This window comes from Balaenoptera acutorostrata, chromosome 1, assembly GCF_949987535.1.
Source record: "Balaenoptera acutorostrata chromosome 1, mBalAcu1.1, whole genome shotgun sequence".
In the NCBI taxonomy this organism is placed as follows: domain Eukaryota; kingdom Metazoa; phylum Chordata; class Mammalia; order Artiodactyla; family Balaenopteridae; genus Balaenoptera; species Balaenoptera acutorostrata.
In genome coordinates, this window is record NC_080064.1 from 134,210,306 (window position 1) to 134,228,163 (window position 17,858).

General features: G+C 38.1%; 1 protein-coding gene across 4 annotated transcripts in view; it reads left to right on the forward strand.

The window, feature by feature from the left end:
* Positions 1-17,843, forward strand: part of ZBTB37 (zinc finger and BTB domain containing 37) — a 28,154-nt gene extending 10,311 nt beyond the window's left edge. For all 4 annotated transcript variants that reach the window (XM_007165347.2, XM_007165348.2, XM_057543352.1 and 1 more), the window contains one exon: positions 457-17,843. In XM_007165347.2, the coding sequence (XP_007165409.2) occupies positions 457-945 (489 nt within the window). In that variant the 3' untranslated portion in view covers positions 946-17,843. The remainder of the gene's footprint in view (positions 1-456) is intronic.
* The last annotated feature ends 15 nt before the right edge of the window (positions 17,844-17,858 follow it).

Consider the following 17,858-nt stretch of genomic DNA (forward strand, 5'->3'; position numbering starts at 1 on the left):
CATATACCTGGTGGCAACTGTATTAGGTGGTGCGGATTATCAAGTATTTCCATCATCACAGAAAGTTCTGTTGGACCAACATTGCCTAAGTACCTACCTGATTGTCTAGACTATAATTGCAAATTAGAGTCCAAATGGATGGTATGAGTGGGCTTAGATTCTCCTTTCACCGTAAATTAAACATTCAGCAGGGGTTTAATAAGCATGCAGTTTTTCAGCCAGAAAGTAACTCAGCTGTCCTCTTCTTTTATGGTAATGGAGTAGAGTGGCCTCGATTTTTTTTTTGTTTAATTTCTATCTTAACATCTTTACTTTTTCGTAGTAATTAATTTCCTATTTGGATCGCTACAAAAAATAAGCATATAGCTTAGTAACAGAAGTAAAAATAGATTTGATGTCTTTTACTATATATACTTAATAATATATATTCTTTCTTATTGTCCTCACCTGGTACAGGTAGAAGAGTCAGCAATGATGGGAGTAAGTGGCTATGTGGAGTATCTCCGAGAGCAGGAAGTATCTGAGCGGTGGTTCCGGTACAACCCCCGTCTCACCTGTATCTATTGCGCCAAATCTTTCAACCAGAAGGGGAGCCTGGACCGCCACATGCGCCTGCACATGGGAATTACACCATTCGTCTGCCGCATGTGTGGCAAGAAATATACCCGGAAAGATCAGCTGGAGTATCACATCCGCAAGCACACAGGCAACAAGCCCTTTCACTGTCATGTTTGTGGCAAAAGTTTCCCCTTCCAGGCCATCTTGAATCAGCACTTTCGCAAAAACCACCCTGGCTGTATACCCCTGGAGGGGCCTCATAGCATCTCCCCTGAAACAACTGTCACATCTCGGGGACAAGCCGAGGAAGAGTCACCTTCACAAGAAGAGACAGTTGCTTCTGGGGAAACTGCCCAGGGCTCTGTGTCCACTACTGGGCCAGATTGAAACAGCAAGGAGGGGGGCAGACCTTCTTCCCCTTTGGGCCGTAAGTAACCAGCATCAGGGCCATGGGCTGGTACTTATATTCACAAAATGCCACAACACCAGGTCAGAAGATGTTAGCAAGATGTTGTATCAGCAACATACACAAAAGCATTAGAGGCTCTTCCCCTCTTTCTTCCCACCTCACACTTTGGAAAATAATCAAGCAAATCAGCTTTCTAATTCAGGGATCAACAGCCTTGGTTTGTTAACTTTATAAAAAAAAAATTTTTTTTTAACAAAACAATGATAAATGACCATTTATCTACCAGTCATGTTTGAACACTGTACTTTGGTCCATATCACCCTGGTGGCTGTAATTGCCCAGATCTGAAAAATGAAGCAGGAGCCTTGGTCATCTGAACCAGCCAGCCACAAGAGAGAAGGAAGTAATCATGATGGTGGTGATGAGGGGGAATTTCTCTCCTTCCTTCCCTGCCAGAACACGCAGTTTCATATCTCAAGAAGAAAAAAAAAAAAAAAAAAAGAATCCCGGTGGTTCTTTTTGTTTTGAAAGGTTAGATTAATCTTTGCCCTGACAAGGCGTCTGATACTTTGCCTGATTGTTTCACGTGTGCAGCCATCGTGGAGCAGTATTCTAATGGGCAGCATCACCTGAAGCACTTCAGGCACCTGGAAGTGAAATGAGCAGCGAAGTGTTTGCAGTAGGTAGTTCTGCACTTGGGGGCCTGGGTGTTGTGTTGAGGAAGGGGGGAGCAAGGAAGGAAGTGTTTTTGTTCTGCAGTTATTGAACAGCACAGAGCCAGCCGTACTGCAACTTCCTGGTTGGTATTTGTAAGCCATAGTGCTTATACATCTTCAGGTGTTAGGAAATGGCTCTAGTCCAGATGAATTAACACATAAGGCTGACTACCAAAGTTTCATCCAGTCTCTTTGGCTCCTAGCTTCACATAACAGCAATATTATGCATCAAAAATGTCACTTTATGGTGAAGTGAGCCTGGATTGTATTTTTAAATCCACAGGTCTCCATGTTTGATAACTTTTATATGACATTTTAAACACCTTTTTTTCTGCAATATTGTGGTTGTAGAAATTCAACACTATGCTTCTTACTGCAACTACAATTCCATTTCCTTCTACATTTGTGATAGTTTATATTTTCAGTCCAATAGAAGAACCTCACTAAATCCATGTCTTGCGTCTGCAAACTTAGTAATTCGTAAACCAACCATCAGCATATTGCTGGTGACTCCAAGAGCTTTGCTTTTTAATAATACACTACAGGGCATTTACCAGAAAACATCATGCACAATCATGTTGCAATAAATTGATCAAGGGATCGATTTTGATCAGGTTTGGTTACTTAATCATTCCTAAGATTTTTAAAACTTCAAGGGACCTTTTTGGTAGTTCTGGGTATTTCTGAGATTCTTAATCCAGCAGTGAGAGTCAGAAAGAATTTACCAAACATGTAGAGCTTTAGATGCCCTGTCTTGCATGCAGAGAATGAAGGAGGATTATTAAGGGATGCAGGCAAGTAGATGCTTACAAGTTACAGTGCCAATAGAAAAGAGAAAAATCTCTAGCTTCTCTTAATTGATCATTAATTTTTTAAAGAGTATTTAAATATGTAGTGGTTTAGGAAATTGTTTTGGTGCAGGGGCATAGATGATTGTAAAAGAGATTTGGGAGAGGGGCCGGTCATGCCTGGACTGGTGGTGAGCCATTTGTGAGAACGTTAGTAGTGTGCTCCCTTCCTGAGACTGCTTTGGGTATGCGAAAAAGTGGGTAGGAAAGAATGGCGTTGCTTTGATGATAGGAAGTTAGAATGCAAAGGGTAATTCTTAAGCAATCTGAGACCTGTACATATATATACAGCTGCACCATATCACTAATGAATGGTTATTTTTTCTTCTGGAAAAACAGAATGCATCTTTTAATAGGAATGTAATAATGCTACCATCTGATTAGAGCCTACCCTTAAACATTATGTTGAAGCCGTATTTTGTCTTCAGAATGTCGACATAGACTATGGCATTCTCCTCTTTAGATGGGCAACAGCATGATAGGGTGAAAACTGTCGCCTAGGGCCGTCTTAGGGACCAACTATGCTCTGTGGCATAGAAAAAGTAGATTTGAAATTAGACTGAAATCTTTAAGGAAACATTTCAGCTGGTAACCAAGGCTTTCAGTGGACAGATTTTGCCATTACTAAATAAGCAGGGAGGTGAGAGGTACAGAATATGCTGCTTTAGATGGAGCTTTTAAGCCTACCAAAAAATTAAGTCCATCCTACTTTTCAGAAGTATTATGCTGGAAAGTTCTTTATTGCTTTGTTAATTTCCTAGATGTTATTTGAGAAAATAGAGCTATTTAAACTATTACCAAATTGTAAAAGTGAGGTGCAGTAATTTCTGTAAAGAGAAACTTTGCAGCATTTGTCAGTACTCCATCCAGGGTTAGCAACAAACATTTTAAATGAAGTAGGGACTGTCTGATAGATGTGGAAATGCTATGAGTGTTTGATGGGTTCCCCCTCCCTTTTTATTCACTGCTAATAGGTTTTTGCTGTATCTGTACTGTGAATAGAGTGCTTCTCGGTCATCTAGGACCACATCAGCACAATCATGTTTGCTGGTTCTCCTGTTAACTGGCCTAGTGCAGAGCTATGAAATTCATGAAAATTCAAGCCAGCCTAACTTTTAAACAAATTTAAGTTTCTGAAAGCAGTTTCCCCGTTTTAGTTAGAAGAGATATTATTCTAAATAACTATCCAAGATTGTTATCCAGGTTCACTGTGACATTGTCCTAGTTCTTAGCTAACATCACTGTAGGGTCATAGGAGTTAGTAGTGTTCTATCTACCTTAATGAATAGCTATAAAGGTGTGTGCACAGAGGATACCTCTCTTAAGGATGTACTAAATGAACTTTAGCTAATGCTGAAAACTCATTACCAAATTTTAACTTGCACGTGTCACCTTATGAAGGGAACAGCATTAGCAGTGAGAGCTAAATCATCATTAAGTACCTTAATGCCATGAAATAGCAAACACTGGGACTGTTTTCATTTATTGAGTAGCACTTAATAGCAAAGGAGCTACCCAATATTCTCAGCAAAAGAAGAGAGATGACAATATATTAATCTGCTTTCATTCTAAGAGGTACCTCTTATTCTCTCTCAGAACTCTGATACCAGTTTAAAATATGGCATTGGCATGAACGGTAATACTGTACTTAGGCAGGAGGCTCTTTCTAATGACTTGTTCTCTCTTTACTCAGAACCATATTTACCTCTGAACTGAGTTGAATTTTACTTTATGTGAGTTGCAAACTACCCCCAAGCTATCCGTTATACTAGAGGGTCAAATCTAATCTTGAATGTGTAAAAGTAAATTAGTTCCTGAAGGATAAAAATTGGAAAAGAAGGGAGATAGCAGTTAAGGGAAGTTTTCTTGTTATTTTTTGTTTTTTGTTTTAATGTTTCCAGTTCCCCCTACATCATTGAAACAGGGTTTTCCAAAGATGGCATGACAATAGAAATAAACCACTTTCCTACTAACTTCATAGTTGAAATCAGGCCTTGGTTGGAAGTGGTTTGATGGAAGAGTGAAATAGTGAACTTCATCCTTAATAGCTGAATAGTCTTTAGTCAAGAAATAACTTTTGAAAAGTTTTAGCTGTTACTTAACACTAATTTTGTTTTAACTGGTAAAAACGACATTTTATTTGACTGGAAGATCTAATTTAAAGAAATGAAAGCAGTGGGTAATGGAAAGGAAATTAAATTGAACAAAGATAAAAGTCTTCTTAGTCATAGTGCAAAGGCATTTAATCAGGAAGGAGTTGGAATCTTGGAAGTTTTTATTTTTTCAGCTGCAACAGACGTGGTTTTTTTTTTCTCTTCCTCAAATGTTCTCCTTATCTGTATACTTACTCATTCAGTATTTTGGTTGCTGAGATTTAGAGAAGGGACAACTAGCAATTAAACCAGGTAAATCCCTTAATTTGAGAGGATGCCCCTTAGCAAAGTATATCTCTAGGATTTAGGAATTAGATCAAGGTTCAGCAAACCATAGCCCCCAGGCCAAATCCTGAGGTCACCTGTATGTGTAAAGAAAGTGATAGTGGAATAGATCCACACCTATTCGTTTAGGTATTGTTTATGGCTACTTTCTGCAATAGTGGCAAAGTTGAGTACTTTGACAGAGACCACATGGCCTGCGAAGCTTGAAAACAAAAGTTTGCCAAGTCCAGAATTAGATTTGAAAGAATTACACCACTGCCTCTCAATTTGTCACTCTTGCCATTTTGCCTTTATAATAATAGTTTGGTTGAGGTTTTAAATTCATACTGCCATATATGCATCAGTTTCTTGAAAGAGGTTGCCATCTTTTTCTAGATCCTTGTCTCATTTGTGCTCCTTCTTGAATCCCATTGCTTTAAAGCATTTAGAGTAGGCCTTATGATTTGTCCTTGCCTTAAAGGTGCATTAAAGTTTAGGATGGTAATTACAGATTTAAGAAAGTAATTTTTAAAAATAATTCCCATGCATAATAATGTAGGGTTAAATGAATACCATGTTTACATAAAGTACTGTAAAAAAAGTAATGTTTTTATAAGTGTTTTGCCATTTCTCTAGTTAACATAATGATGATGGCAAGAATGAATTTATTCCCACTAGTATTAAAAATTTATTTCTGTTATGAATAAGTGGTTTGATTCTTATCCAAAGTACTGTTTTTCTAGAGTAGAAACCTCTACCCATTTCCTTTACTATAAATCTTCATTTTCTCAAGTAAACTCACTCTGTTCCATGTGGAATAGTAAAAAGCCAAAATCTTCCTTTTTTTTTTTTTTAAGTCAATGTTTTAAAACATAATGAAACATCTGAAGATTTAAAGTTCTCTTTAGACCTACCTTCCAATTTCTGTTATTGTTTGTAATTCTTCTAAATCTGTAATGGGCCATTATGTATTTGATTTGTGAATGTTCATTCTTACTGTTCAAATAGCTTATTTATGCCAGATCTGGAAAAAAATGGAAAATGTTAGGATGATAATAAACAGAATTCCTTGCAAGAGGAGAATATAATTGCTCCCCATTTGGAAACAGTACATGGACTTCTGAGGTAAATTTATCTGGGCAAAGTGTTCTAGGCCATGCTGATACAATACAGTGGATTTGATTCTTACTTTGTTGTGAGCTCTACCAAGACATATGAAGTTTGGATGAGTGACCTAGCCGCATATACGGCACCTCTTCAGTAGGCATTTTATTCTTAAAGTTGCCTTTTTTCTAAGTTGGATATTAGTAGGTTTTATATGTTACGCCCTCCAAGTAATAGATAATCTTCATCTAGAAGGTTCCAGAATATTTGCATAGGTGATATCTGCCTTGTCTTAGAGCACTTATAGTAATAGTTCTTGAGACTTTGGAGTGCTGCTTTTCTGGTTAATTTGGGATTCTGATTAATCTGGGGTAGAGGACTTGCGAAAGAAATTGTATTTAGGTAGCCCAGTGAATCATCTGCATCCACCACCATCTGAGGTCTTGGTAATAGATGTCATTTAAATACGAATCTGTTGAAAACAATGGAGTTTGCCAAGCATTATGACTTCTTTGATAATTATCAGTCTTATGTTGCTTTGCCTCCTTTGCTTTTTAGTGTCTGTTTTCACTCTTATTCTTAAGTGGTGCTTTTCCCAGGGCCAGTCTTTTTACTTTGCATTAAGTATGTTTTCTTGCTTAGGACAAGCCAAAGTTGGATATTTTGAGTACTTTCAAACCTGGCTTAATTACATTCCAAAGGATGTAATTGTTGATAGGAACGGTGATATCAAAACCTGCAAGATATCTGTACAGACTATCCAGTTTTGTTGTGTAGGCAGACTATCTTTTCCCTCAATTGTGAGGAACAGCAATGACGTAGAAGGCAAATATTACCTGAAATATACATTATGTTCACAGAGCGTGCATATATAAGATAAATAAATTTCTTATCTTACATCTTCCCCATTATCTGTATAATAAATACCTCCCATAGTAACATAATTAAGAAAGGTCCATTAGCTCAAATAGTGGAAGTTTTAAACGCAAAGCTTAGTTACAAAGGCAGAACAGTTTAGGGAAAAAAAACCAAAAAAACACTTCTCTAATGCTTGCTTTTTTCATGTCTACTCAGTAAGTCCTGTTAAGGAAGCTAGAATTCACCACCCCGTTAAGAGAGATATTTGTTCAGTATCTCATATGACCAACAACACAACTTAATATACTGTGAATTTTAGAATCTCAATTAATCCATAATGCTGGAAGTCCAAAGTATGTATCTCATAGGAAAATGTATCCTCATAGGAATAAGTGATTTATGAAATCACTTATCTTAAATGGTAGGTAGCATACAGGAGAATCTGTTCCATTAAGTAAATTTTTGTTCCATTAAGTAATTTTTGGTACCAGACAATCTGCTTGGAATTTGTATAACAAAATTGATTTTAGACATAGTTTAGATGTGGCTTCCTATACTTGAGAGTCCTGAACCCACTTGGTTAGAGGCTGGTGTGTACTTTTAAAAGCCTGCACTTTTCACTACAGAGATAAAAGATCAAAAAGAAGGGGACAGAATTAACCATACTAAGTGCTTTAGAGACATAATTGCAGTACATTCTCAAAATAATCCTGTGAGGTAGTAATGGTAGTAACTAAAAATAGCTGACTTTAAGTGTTGACTATGTGTTAGGCACAGTTCTGTGTGCCTCACCTTTAACTCATCTAATCCTTACGACAATCCCATTAGGGTAGATACTGTTATTATCCTCACTTTAGAGAGAAAGAAACGGAGACACAGAGAGGTTGACCTAGGCAGTCTTTCACTACACTTGACATTCTTAGTAGACTATGTTGCCTTTAATAGGTGTAATTATACTACATTTTATAGATGAGGAAACTGTTGAGCCCAAGATTACACCATGGATAAATTGCAGAGCCAATATTTACCAATCTGATTCCAAAGCCCAGGCTATGTCCAGTACATCGTGTTAACTCTGTTTACTTATAAGTGTTGGAGTGAACTAGAATATACAATAGCCAGTAAAAAGCACTGCTTTTAGTGAACTTTTAATTCAGGAGTAAGTGATTGGAAGATTTCTTCACGAGATAAAGCAGTTGACCTCTGAGCAGATGTTGAATGATGAATATTTTCTGGGGCTATTGCCCACCAATTTAGAGGAGTCACCCATTTGGTAGTTCTAATTGTGAATGATTGAGTTACTACCAAGGCAAAAATTGAAAGATAGCATTCCAGTTATCTATTGCTGTGTAATGAACTATCCTAAACCTTAGTGACTTAAAACAGCAACTACTTTATATATCGCATGATGTTGTGAATCAGAAATTCAGGAAAGGCTAGTCTAGGCAACTTCTTGCTCCCTGTGGTGACAACTCAGGTCACCTGGTAGTATTCAGCAGGTGGTTGGACTGGTCAGGAGTGTCCAAGATGATCTCACATTCCTGACACCTTGGTAGGGAGGGCTAGAAGACTAGGCCCAGCAGGCCTCCTCTCCCTCTCTGGAGTCTCAGGGACTCTGTATCTGATCTCGCCATCATAGCAGTCAGAGTTATGAAATGGCAGCTCAGGCCTCCAAGAGGCTGGGCAGAGGATGCCAGTCCTCTTCAAGGCCAGGCCCAGAGCTATCATAGAGTCATCACCATACACTGTTGGTCAAAGAAGTCACTGGTCAGCCCAGATTCAAGGGGAGAGGAAATACCTTACCACTTGATGGAAGATGTGTCAAGGATTTGGGGCCAACTTTAATCTGTTATAGGTAGCATTAGGTTTTTTTGATTTGTCTTAACTCTTGTGTGTTCATTTAGGTCAGTTGTTTGTGCCATAGAAACCATTTCTTAAATCTACCATGGGTCAGTAAAGGAGCTAGCAGGAGAATGAGACAAATACCTGGAACAGATTTCTTTAGCTTCCCACCCCCTGAGTTTCATTTATATTATAGCAAAATTCCCGTTTTTTCTTTTGTTCCAAGTTCCAAATTGTGAGCATTTGCCGTTTGTTTTTTGTTTTCCTGTGAAGCCACAGTAACTGTCTATGCTAAACCAGAAATACTCTAGAGGGAATAAAAAGCTTGCTGTTACAGACCTAGATTTATTAGAGATGTCAGCTGTATTTAATTTACAAATAGGCAAGAACTCCTGTGGTATGGAAAATTTATATGGCTGCTAAATCTGTTTCAACAGGAGTTTCTGTTGAGTGGCTAGATGGATTATATTCTTGAGATAATTGCAAGTTTTGCCTACATATCCTACACATCTTTACTGCCACCATACCACCTCTGGCACAAATTTGTGCTAGGAGAATAGGTTCATTCCATTTATATTACCTTCCATATGGGAAAATCCGTTGCCCAGTTTTATAGTTGTTAATCTTTTAAAATTATCAGTTGCTATCGGCTTCTGTTATATAGAATAACAAATCATTGAATTTTTACAATTTTTGGTTAGACTTGTCAAATTTAGGATGCTTTATTTAAATTCCTGCTGGCTTATAAATGGACTTTTATTGCCTTCAGAAGGAATAATGGCAGAGAATGGATTCTGCTCTAAAAATGATCATCCCCAAATGAATACACTTTCTAAGAGAAGAAAGGTTTGGTATTATCTATCCATTCCATGTATAGTGGTTTCTTAGAGAATTAGTTGTGAGGGCTTCTTGCTGGTCATCCCCAATTATCATATAGTGAAGAGATCTCTGTTCCCCAGTCAGGCCTCAGGAATTACAAATACAGGATATAAAAGGGGTACTCAGGGCTGAAGACTTAATTTAGGACTCTAGAAAATGCTGGGAAGAGAAAAGAAAGACTTCGGCATTTGTAGTTGAATAACCAGGGTTGGAATGTTTGAGTCATTTAGGCATCAGGATTAATTAGATTTTATCATATAATGATTGGGGCAAATTTTGATGAATAAAAATAAAATAGTCTTAACATTTTCTTTTTTATCCATATTTCCACTCTGCTGTACCTCAAAGTCTGCTCTTTGTGACAGAGAAGCCTTTGAAAATATACTCCCAGGGAATGAAAAATTGGTTCTAGGTACTTTTGCTAGAACCATCTTTGCCATAGTCAACTTTGCTGCAAGCATTTTCACCTTATAACTAATTCGCTGTAAGGCAATTTTGCCATAAAAGATAAAATAAAAAATAAAAGAGGGACATTAAAAAGGACATAATGAAGCATGAATAACAAAATTTAAAAAACTTTATTGCAAAATACAAAATATTTGAATACCTCTAAAATGTGTGTAGATTCATGGCAATCCTGCACAAATAACTGATTTTGTGTGTTGTACCTAAGCATTTGTCTTCCAGGTCTTTCATTCTTAGTATTTTATACTTTTTTTTTTTTTTTTTTGCTTGTTGATTCATCTCCTCATTCAGCATTGTGCTTTTTCTTTTTGCTTAAATTTCTTCCTTCATTAAGAGAGATATCAGTTTCCAAATACCAGGATGCATATTTGTAGCCAAGCTTTGTATTGCATTGTGAAAGCCTCTGCACTGTTGTTTGTTCTTGGCATTTTGTCATATGTCCATTCATAGACTTTCCAAAGTTCTGTGGGAAATGTGGGTTCAACTCTGCACCTTTGAGGATTTGGGCCTCTTTATCCTCCAATGTAGTGTTTCAAAATAAGAAACCAACTCTTGGAGCAAATCATCATTATCTGTCAGCTCAATAAAGGCATCAGTAATGTTGCTAACTGGGAGAAATGCCAGTCGAAACCAAACTATCAAACCAAAAACTGTCATCCAGTTATTTTATCTTTTGTGGCAAAATTGTCTTATGACCAATTAGTTATGCTGTGAAAATGTTTGCAGCAAAGATGCTTATAGTGAAAATACTGGACACTTGAAAAATATTTGATAATCTGTGAAGATGCCTCTCATTTGGTTTCTTACAGCTCTTTGAGCCCTCCTCTAGATTCTCTGTGACTCTTAAATTTGAAATCATCTGGTGTTTGCACGAAAACTAAGTATAATTGTTTCTTGAACAATGTGGGAGTTAGGGTGCCGACCCTCTGCAAGTGGAAAATCCCCCTATAACTTATAGTTGGCCTCCATTTCTGTGGTTCCTCTGCATTCAGGGATTCAACCAACCACTGATGGTGTAGTACTGTAGTATTTACTATTGAAAAAAACCTGGCTATAAATGGACCCATGCAGTTCAAACCCATGTCGGTCAAGGGTTAACTGTACTGTGGTCTCAAATTGAAAAAGAGAACAAAGTCAGGAGAAAGGGAACCTGCAGATTGACAAAATACTCATTCTTTCTTTTCAGCATCACAAGTCTAAACCATTTAATAACCACATCCTGAGAAATTCCTTAAGGTTTAAATTTCTGCTTTTAGCCTATCTTGTAGCAGATGTTTTGACATTTTTGAAGATGATCTACTGAGTTTCCTATCAATAGAATCCTAACTACAGTGGTTCTTAAAGAACCACTGCAAAAACAGAATTACAACACAGGGAACAAAGCTTAAAATGTGTTTCCTCTGGAAGCCAAGATGCTAAATCAGGAGTCACTACATGTGGCTGGAATCCACCTCTAGAATGGCTATCAGCCAGATAGCAAAGAAGATATTTAGAATTTATATGGTATTTGATATTTTTACAAAAATGATTTTAAATCATGTAACTTGAAGTTTTAAAAAATGAGCCTGTTTTCTTTTTGGAAAAGTGGGCCAATAAAAATAACACTAATATAATTCAATTGTATATGCATGTGCATTGAACACAGAGTGGTATACTAAAGATAGTTCATGCAAATAACTTTTGTGGGAAGTTTGGCTATTTTCTTAATATCTTTTTTTCATAAATGTATGTTTATAAATATATTTACTCATCCACTATGACCTTGGTAGCTTTAGAAGCATCTTGTTAGCTGTATCATTGATTATAAAAATCAAATTCTTGGCATAGTAGGCTATGAGAGCTTTTAGTTGCTTTGTTTGTATTTTGGCTAAGAAAATTGTTTCTTGCACTTTCTATTTATAAAGATGTTATAACACTTTGCACCCACTTAGTGCAGCTGTTCTTCAGCGACAAAAGATGTAGGCGTTAAAGTGAAATGTATGTTTAGAAGCCTGGCAAAAGGAGGGATCTCAAAAGAACAAATTTGGCTTGCATCTACCCGAGAAAAGCTGGGGGATAATATAAAATTTAGATTGACAGTATCTGTTGGGCTAGGTGTACAGTTGCTGCAAGTTGCAATATCATTGTGAGTTGCCAGCTATGTGTATGTGATTTTATGTATGTATGTGAGAAAAAGGTGTCTGATGAAGGCAGATAAGTCAGTGTAGAAAATTCTACCTCCCATTAAAGACTGAGAATATTCCAAGATTGCCCTGTAGCCCCTTAGGCAGGAGGCTGGATTCCTCAGCCACCATCCACCCCATTCTCTTGTACTCGCTTCAGCTCCTCTACCTCTGAGCACTTGGCTGAAGAAAGAGTGTAGCTTTCTGTAGCAAGCAAAGGAAAGCCAGACCCAAAATATAGAGACTGCAGTATCTCACTTCTTGTCATGTTCAGATGTCAGTGTTTGGTTTCGTTGCCCAAATCAAACAGTGTCAGAACACTTGGGTTTGGTGCTTTTATCCACTGGCTTCTATTTGGCAAGCATAGCCCCGTGGAAGTGGAGTCTTTCTGTTGTTTTTAAAGGTGCACTCAGCTCCTTTTAATGATGTGAAAATTTTGTTTGAATCCTGAGTTGTTTTTTTTTTATTTTTAAATTGCCATTTGCAGTCCATTCTGGGGGACTGGAATATCAACCATATTTTCCTGATAATGAGCCTTCTGCCAATATCTTAACTTGCAGTTTTGCATGCAGTTTTTTGGATGACCTGTTTTGCTTTTAGACACTCCGAAGAGAGATTTTTCTGGTTTTAATGCCAACACTGTTGAAATAGTCAGGATGGCCTGTTGTGGGTGTCAGGAAATTCAGTTTCGGAAGTAAAATGCCACTAGGCAGGCCACCTAATCTTTAAATGCAGTTGTAGCACTCAGCTGATTTGCTGTTTGGGGCACAAGTACACTGAGCCAAGTCAGGTTACCTACCGTTTGAACATTTGTTACAGCTGAGGAAGGACTACTGGCCTTTTCAGAAATATCCCCGGATGCTTTCCACCTTTTCATTTCTAATGCACTGGCTGGTTGTAATTGCAAACAGGGATTCTCTGATTAGGAGTGAAAATGAGAGAGTGATCCATTTTCATATTTTTAGAGGTTGGCATCTGTGTTTTAGGTACTAGCTGATAAGTAGTTACTTTCCTGGTGACTGGGTAGGGCAAGTGACAGTATAGTGTGAAATTCCAAATGAGACAAGCAGTACTCATTGGTGACAACTGATATCGGAACGTTCGCCCGAATACAGTTTGAGTGCTATAGGGAGATAGGCAGTAAAATCAAGTGAATCTATTCACCACAGCTATTTTTTTTCTAACTATAGAATCATCGTCAGCCTATAAGCCATGCTCCTAATATCCTAGACTCAGGAATTAACTCCTGCTGGCTTATCTTTTGTGTGTGCCCAGAGTTTTTGCCTAGGCCTGTCCCCAGCTGTTTTGCTACAAACACATACTTAAGGTGCAGTCTTACTAAGTCAGTAATATACTGTCGGCAGTGCAGCCTGTTTTACAGCCAAAGTGATTTATTGAAATACAAAACAAACAAAAAAGTGAGAAATGCCTAGGTAATTTGTTTGAGGCATGTTAAATCCATGAATCTGGGAGGAAGCATAGAGTCTTATCTTTCTTCTGTCTGGCTTGGGTGAACAGTGACCTTAATGCTTTCTGTTACAGAGCCAGTTGACCTAGACAAGTAGTTCCTCATCTTGGCTGCACATTAGAATCACCTGGGGCATTTAAAAAAGTACTGATGCCTGGGGCCCCCTCTAGACGTTCACGTTTAAGTGGCCTGCTGTGCAACCTGGGCTTTAAAAGCTCCTCAGATGATTTTAATGGGCAGCCAAGGTTGAGAATCATTTTCTAGGTAGTCCTGAATGGTCTTTGGCAGGATAACCTCTACCTGGTTCTCTTTTGTCATAAGATACCTTTATTGGTATCCCAGGCATGGCTCTGAGTTTAAAACTTAGAGTGGGCCAAGGCTCAAGTGGTAAAATGGATCATTTATTTGTCCTCGGAGTAATTCAATAGAGAGATGTTGCCATCCACTCAGTTTCCTCTCTATACCAAAGTATGCATAAGTCAGCAAAACAAATTTTCAAAGTCTGCACCCTAGAATCCTCTTTCCCTTGCATATGTGATTTAAGTGGAGATTTTTTTAACTCTGCTAGCTGAGATGGAGCGCTTGAACTTATTAAGAGAGCCAAGCCCAAGCCACCTAGGGTGATTTTTATTTGTAAAGTAAGCAGGTGGCATTGTTAAAGTTAATGAAGAAAAAAGAAGGGCCCTTCCTGGGGTGATGGTGATGTATTTGATTGTTTCTTAGCCTGTCTTCTAAGTGGGATTTCGATGTAAAGTGACTTTCACTTTTCCATGTTTCTTTGTGAATTAAATGCACTAGCTAAGGCGTAAATATTTCTGAGTTTTACATGAAATGTGAAGTGCGTCATTTCAGCATCTTTGTTCCAGGATATCAAAGACTTAACCCAGTAATTCCCAAACGAGTTTTCATATCTTTCCTTCTCCTGCCCAGGTATAAAGATACCTGCCCATGGCAACGTCACATGTGATAATGGGGAGGGGAGAACTGTTTGATTATCCTTAAAAAAGTGAGAACCACCATTCCAACTAATTAGCTACCAAGTGATTTCTAATTCATGAAAGAAATTTGTGTTTGAGAGCAAGTTCAAATATAGCAGTCTCTCATCTGAGAGACTGCCGGCACTGTAGAAATTTTCATTCATATATTGCCTACAAATAATTGATAATTTAAATCTCAAATAGGTGGTGTGTTTGAGAAGAAAAAGTGGGTGGAAGGAAAAATTGCTAGTGCAGAGGACTGAATTAGCATCAGGCTATGAAATTTCATTAAAATAACATTAAGGCCTGGCTGTTTGCTTAGCATGTGTATGCTGCAATGTCAGAGAAAAATGCCTCCTATGCCTTAGAAGATTTGTGAAGGCTTCCTTATATTGGGTGGAATAGAAAAGCAATAGCCTTTGAGACTTGTTTGCATCCAGAGAGTAGCCCATTAGGGTTTTCATACTGAGGAACATGGTGGAGTACTGTGAAACACTGTTGAACTTTATGCAAATCACACCGCACTGGATTTTAAGATTTGGGGAAGGAGAGTAGAGGAGGAGGAGGGGGAAGTAATGGTAAAAATTATACAGAGAGAAACTTGTACTATATTTTACACCAGTAATGAAACAAATTCCCTATCAGGAATTCTCTATCAGGACTGTGAAGTTCGGCCAAGTTCTTCTGTCCTACTGATTGGCTTGCTGATTCCTCTTAAACCTCTAAGAAATCCTTTCTGAAAGAGCTAAACAAAAGCTGGTCTGACTGCAGTTTCACAACAAAAGAAAAACATTCCCAAACTATAGGCAAAAGAAATGTCTCAGTCCGTTAACTTTTCATCCTCTATGGTCTATGTTCACTGTTTTAGCCTGTTGAATTATTTTGTGGTCTAATAGCAGAACTTAAATAGATCTGCCAGATCAGTCAGGAACCAATGGCTTCTCCTTTAAGAAATCTTAAAATCAGAACTCTCAATTTTTGGCACGTTAGCATAAGTGAGTAAAGGGAGAAGTAGGTTGAAAGAGCACTTAGGGAATTCCCTGGTGGTCCAGTGGTTAGTGGGTCCTTGGCGCTTTCACTGCCAAAGGCCTGGGTTCAACCCCTGGTCAGAGAACTAATAAGATCCCGCAAGCCACTTAGATTGCCCTTAGACATCCTGGCTTCTCATAATTTCAGGTGGGACCCACTTATGCTCTGTCTCTGAGAAGAAAAGACAAGACGGAGGGTTCAAAGAAAAGTCAATGTAGCCGAAATATGGTTTCCTTCAGATGGACATAGTCTGAAAGAAATCTGTCCACCTGTTCTCAATGGTGCTTATATGGTGGGTGACAGCTGTCTCCCATCTACCTGTCCCTGGCACTGTGCCTTCCCACTGGTCACTGTGAAAAGCAGATCACACTGGACTCAGAGGCCAGAATCCAGGACAATTTCCCCCTTCTCATCACTTCTTCATACAGCTAATAATGTAGCATTTACTTCTCTTTGGAAAATTCTTGGGTTTGTCCCCCAAGGAATAGTAAAGCATTTATAGGAAAACAGAAAGTAAGATTCTGGTGGTAGCTATCAAATAAAGAGATTACAGGAAAATTTTAACTTCCCCTCAGCTGATATTTATTGATAGCAAGGACCAACTATGCCTCCTCATCCTGAGTTTCTAAAGGCTACCATAATATTTCTAAGCAACAAACTTATCTAACATTTTTTCACAACTTGTTAATCAAGGATTCATATTAAAACAGACAATCAATTTCTAAAATGTTGTTATCCCTGAAAGGGAATGAGATAGAGTTTTTAACTAGAAGAACCTACCGGTCTGTTTTTTCCCTTTGAAAAAACTAACATTTGAGGTTTGTGTCTTTCATCTGAAGCGATTACTCCATTAATAAAGATGCCTCAGAAAAAGTCAGTGAGCCAGGCTAGCACTCTTGCACCTCTGAGGGTGCTGGACTGGGTTTGTACATCTTATTTCCTTAGAGAATATCTGTTTTTATTATGACCTTAACTATAAATACCTATATATAGGAGTAGGACTTTCTCTCACCCCACCCTCTTTTAATCATTATCACTTAAGTGTAAACCACACCTCCCCCCACCCCACTTTTACTGAAAAAATGCACTTTAATTCCTAAGGAGAGTGGCTGTTCCTCGCCCTGAAGCCAGATTACTTCAGGAGGAGAGTTGAGGAGGGAGAACTCTTGGTGGACCTCGTGAAATTAACTAAATTCCATAATGTAAACACAGAAATCAACCAATTTTAAGCTGCCCCCCACCCCCAGCCAAAGGGAAAAAGAAACAACCAAATGAAAAAGTTCAAAATGCCTACCTTGATTTTAGAAGTTTCACGGGGGAAAATACCCAATGTTAAATTATTTTCTCAGCTACCAAATTATCAGAAACTTGTGGGCGGTTTCGTGGGAGGCTGAGACTTTTTTTTTTAAAAAAAGGCAAGTGAATCACAGGCTACAAAATATGATCCTGATTTGTGTTGTTTCTAAGTATCAGATTTGTTCTCTCCCTTAATTTGACAGGCGTTCTCAGTCTCTCCTCCTGTAGATTCTGTCCTTCCCCTGATGACAAGCCAATAGTTCTTGGTGGGGTTGCATGTCTCCTAGAGCCCCAGGAGCCCTGTTGTGTCGGGGGAGGGGGGAGGGCAGGAGGGTGGGCAGAGACTGGGGTTGGGGGAGGGAGATTCAGAGAAAGTGAAAATATATGGGTTTATATAAACATATTTAAAGCAGTTTAGCAAAAGCTTTCTCGTTGAACAGCTTTAAGAACAATGTGAATGAAATCTTAGCAACTTGGTTAGTAATTTGAAAAGTCTATTAATGTATACTTGAAATTCTGTTTGTATAAAAATACATTTTCCTCTTTATTTTAACACTGTGTAAAAGAACATTATGCATGTGAGTGGTTTGAGAATTAAATGATTTAATATTCAGATTTGAATCTCTTGTCTTTTCTGTATAGAGATTAATTCGTTTAAAATGTTTGGATTTTTTTAGTATGAGGGGATTACCTAGATTTCAAGCTCCCCCTGCCCTCTCAGGATGCCTACCATCTGTCAAGATGAAGCAGTGACATATCTCCCTTCTTCACTTTCTTGACCCAGATGTGTTCACTGGTAGAGAACAATTGAAAGCCTCATTTTACCAAAT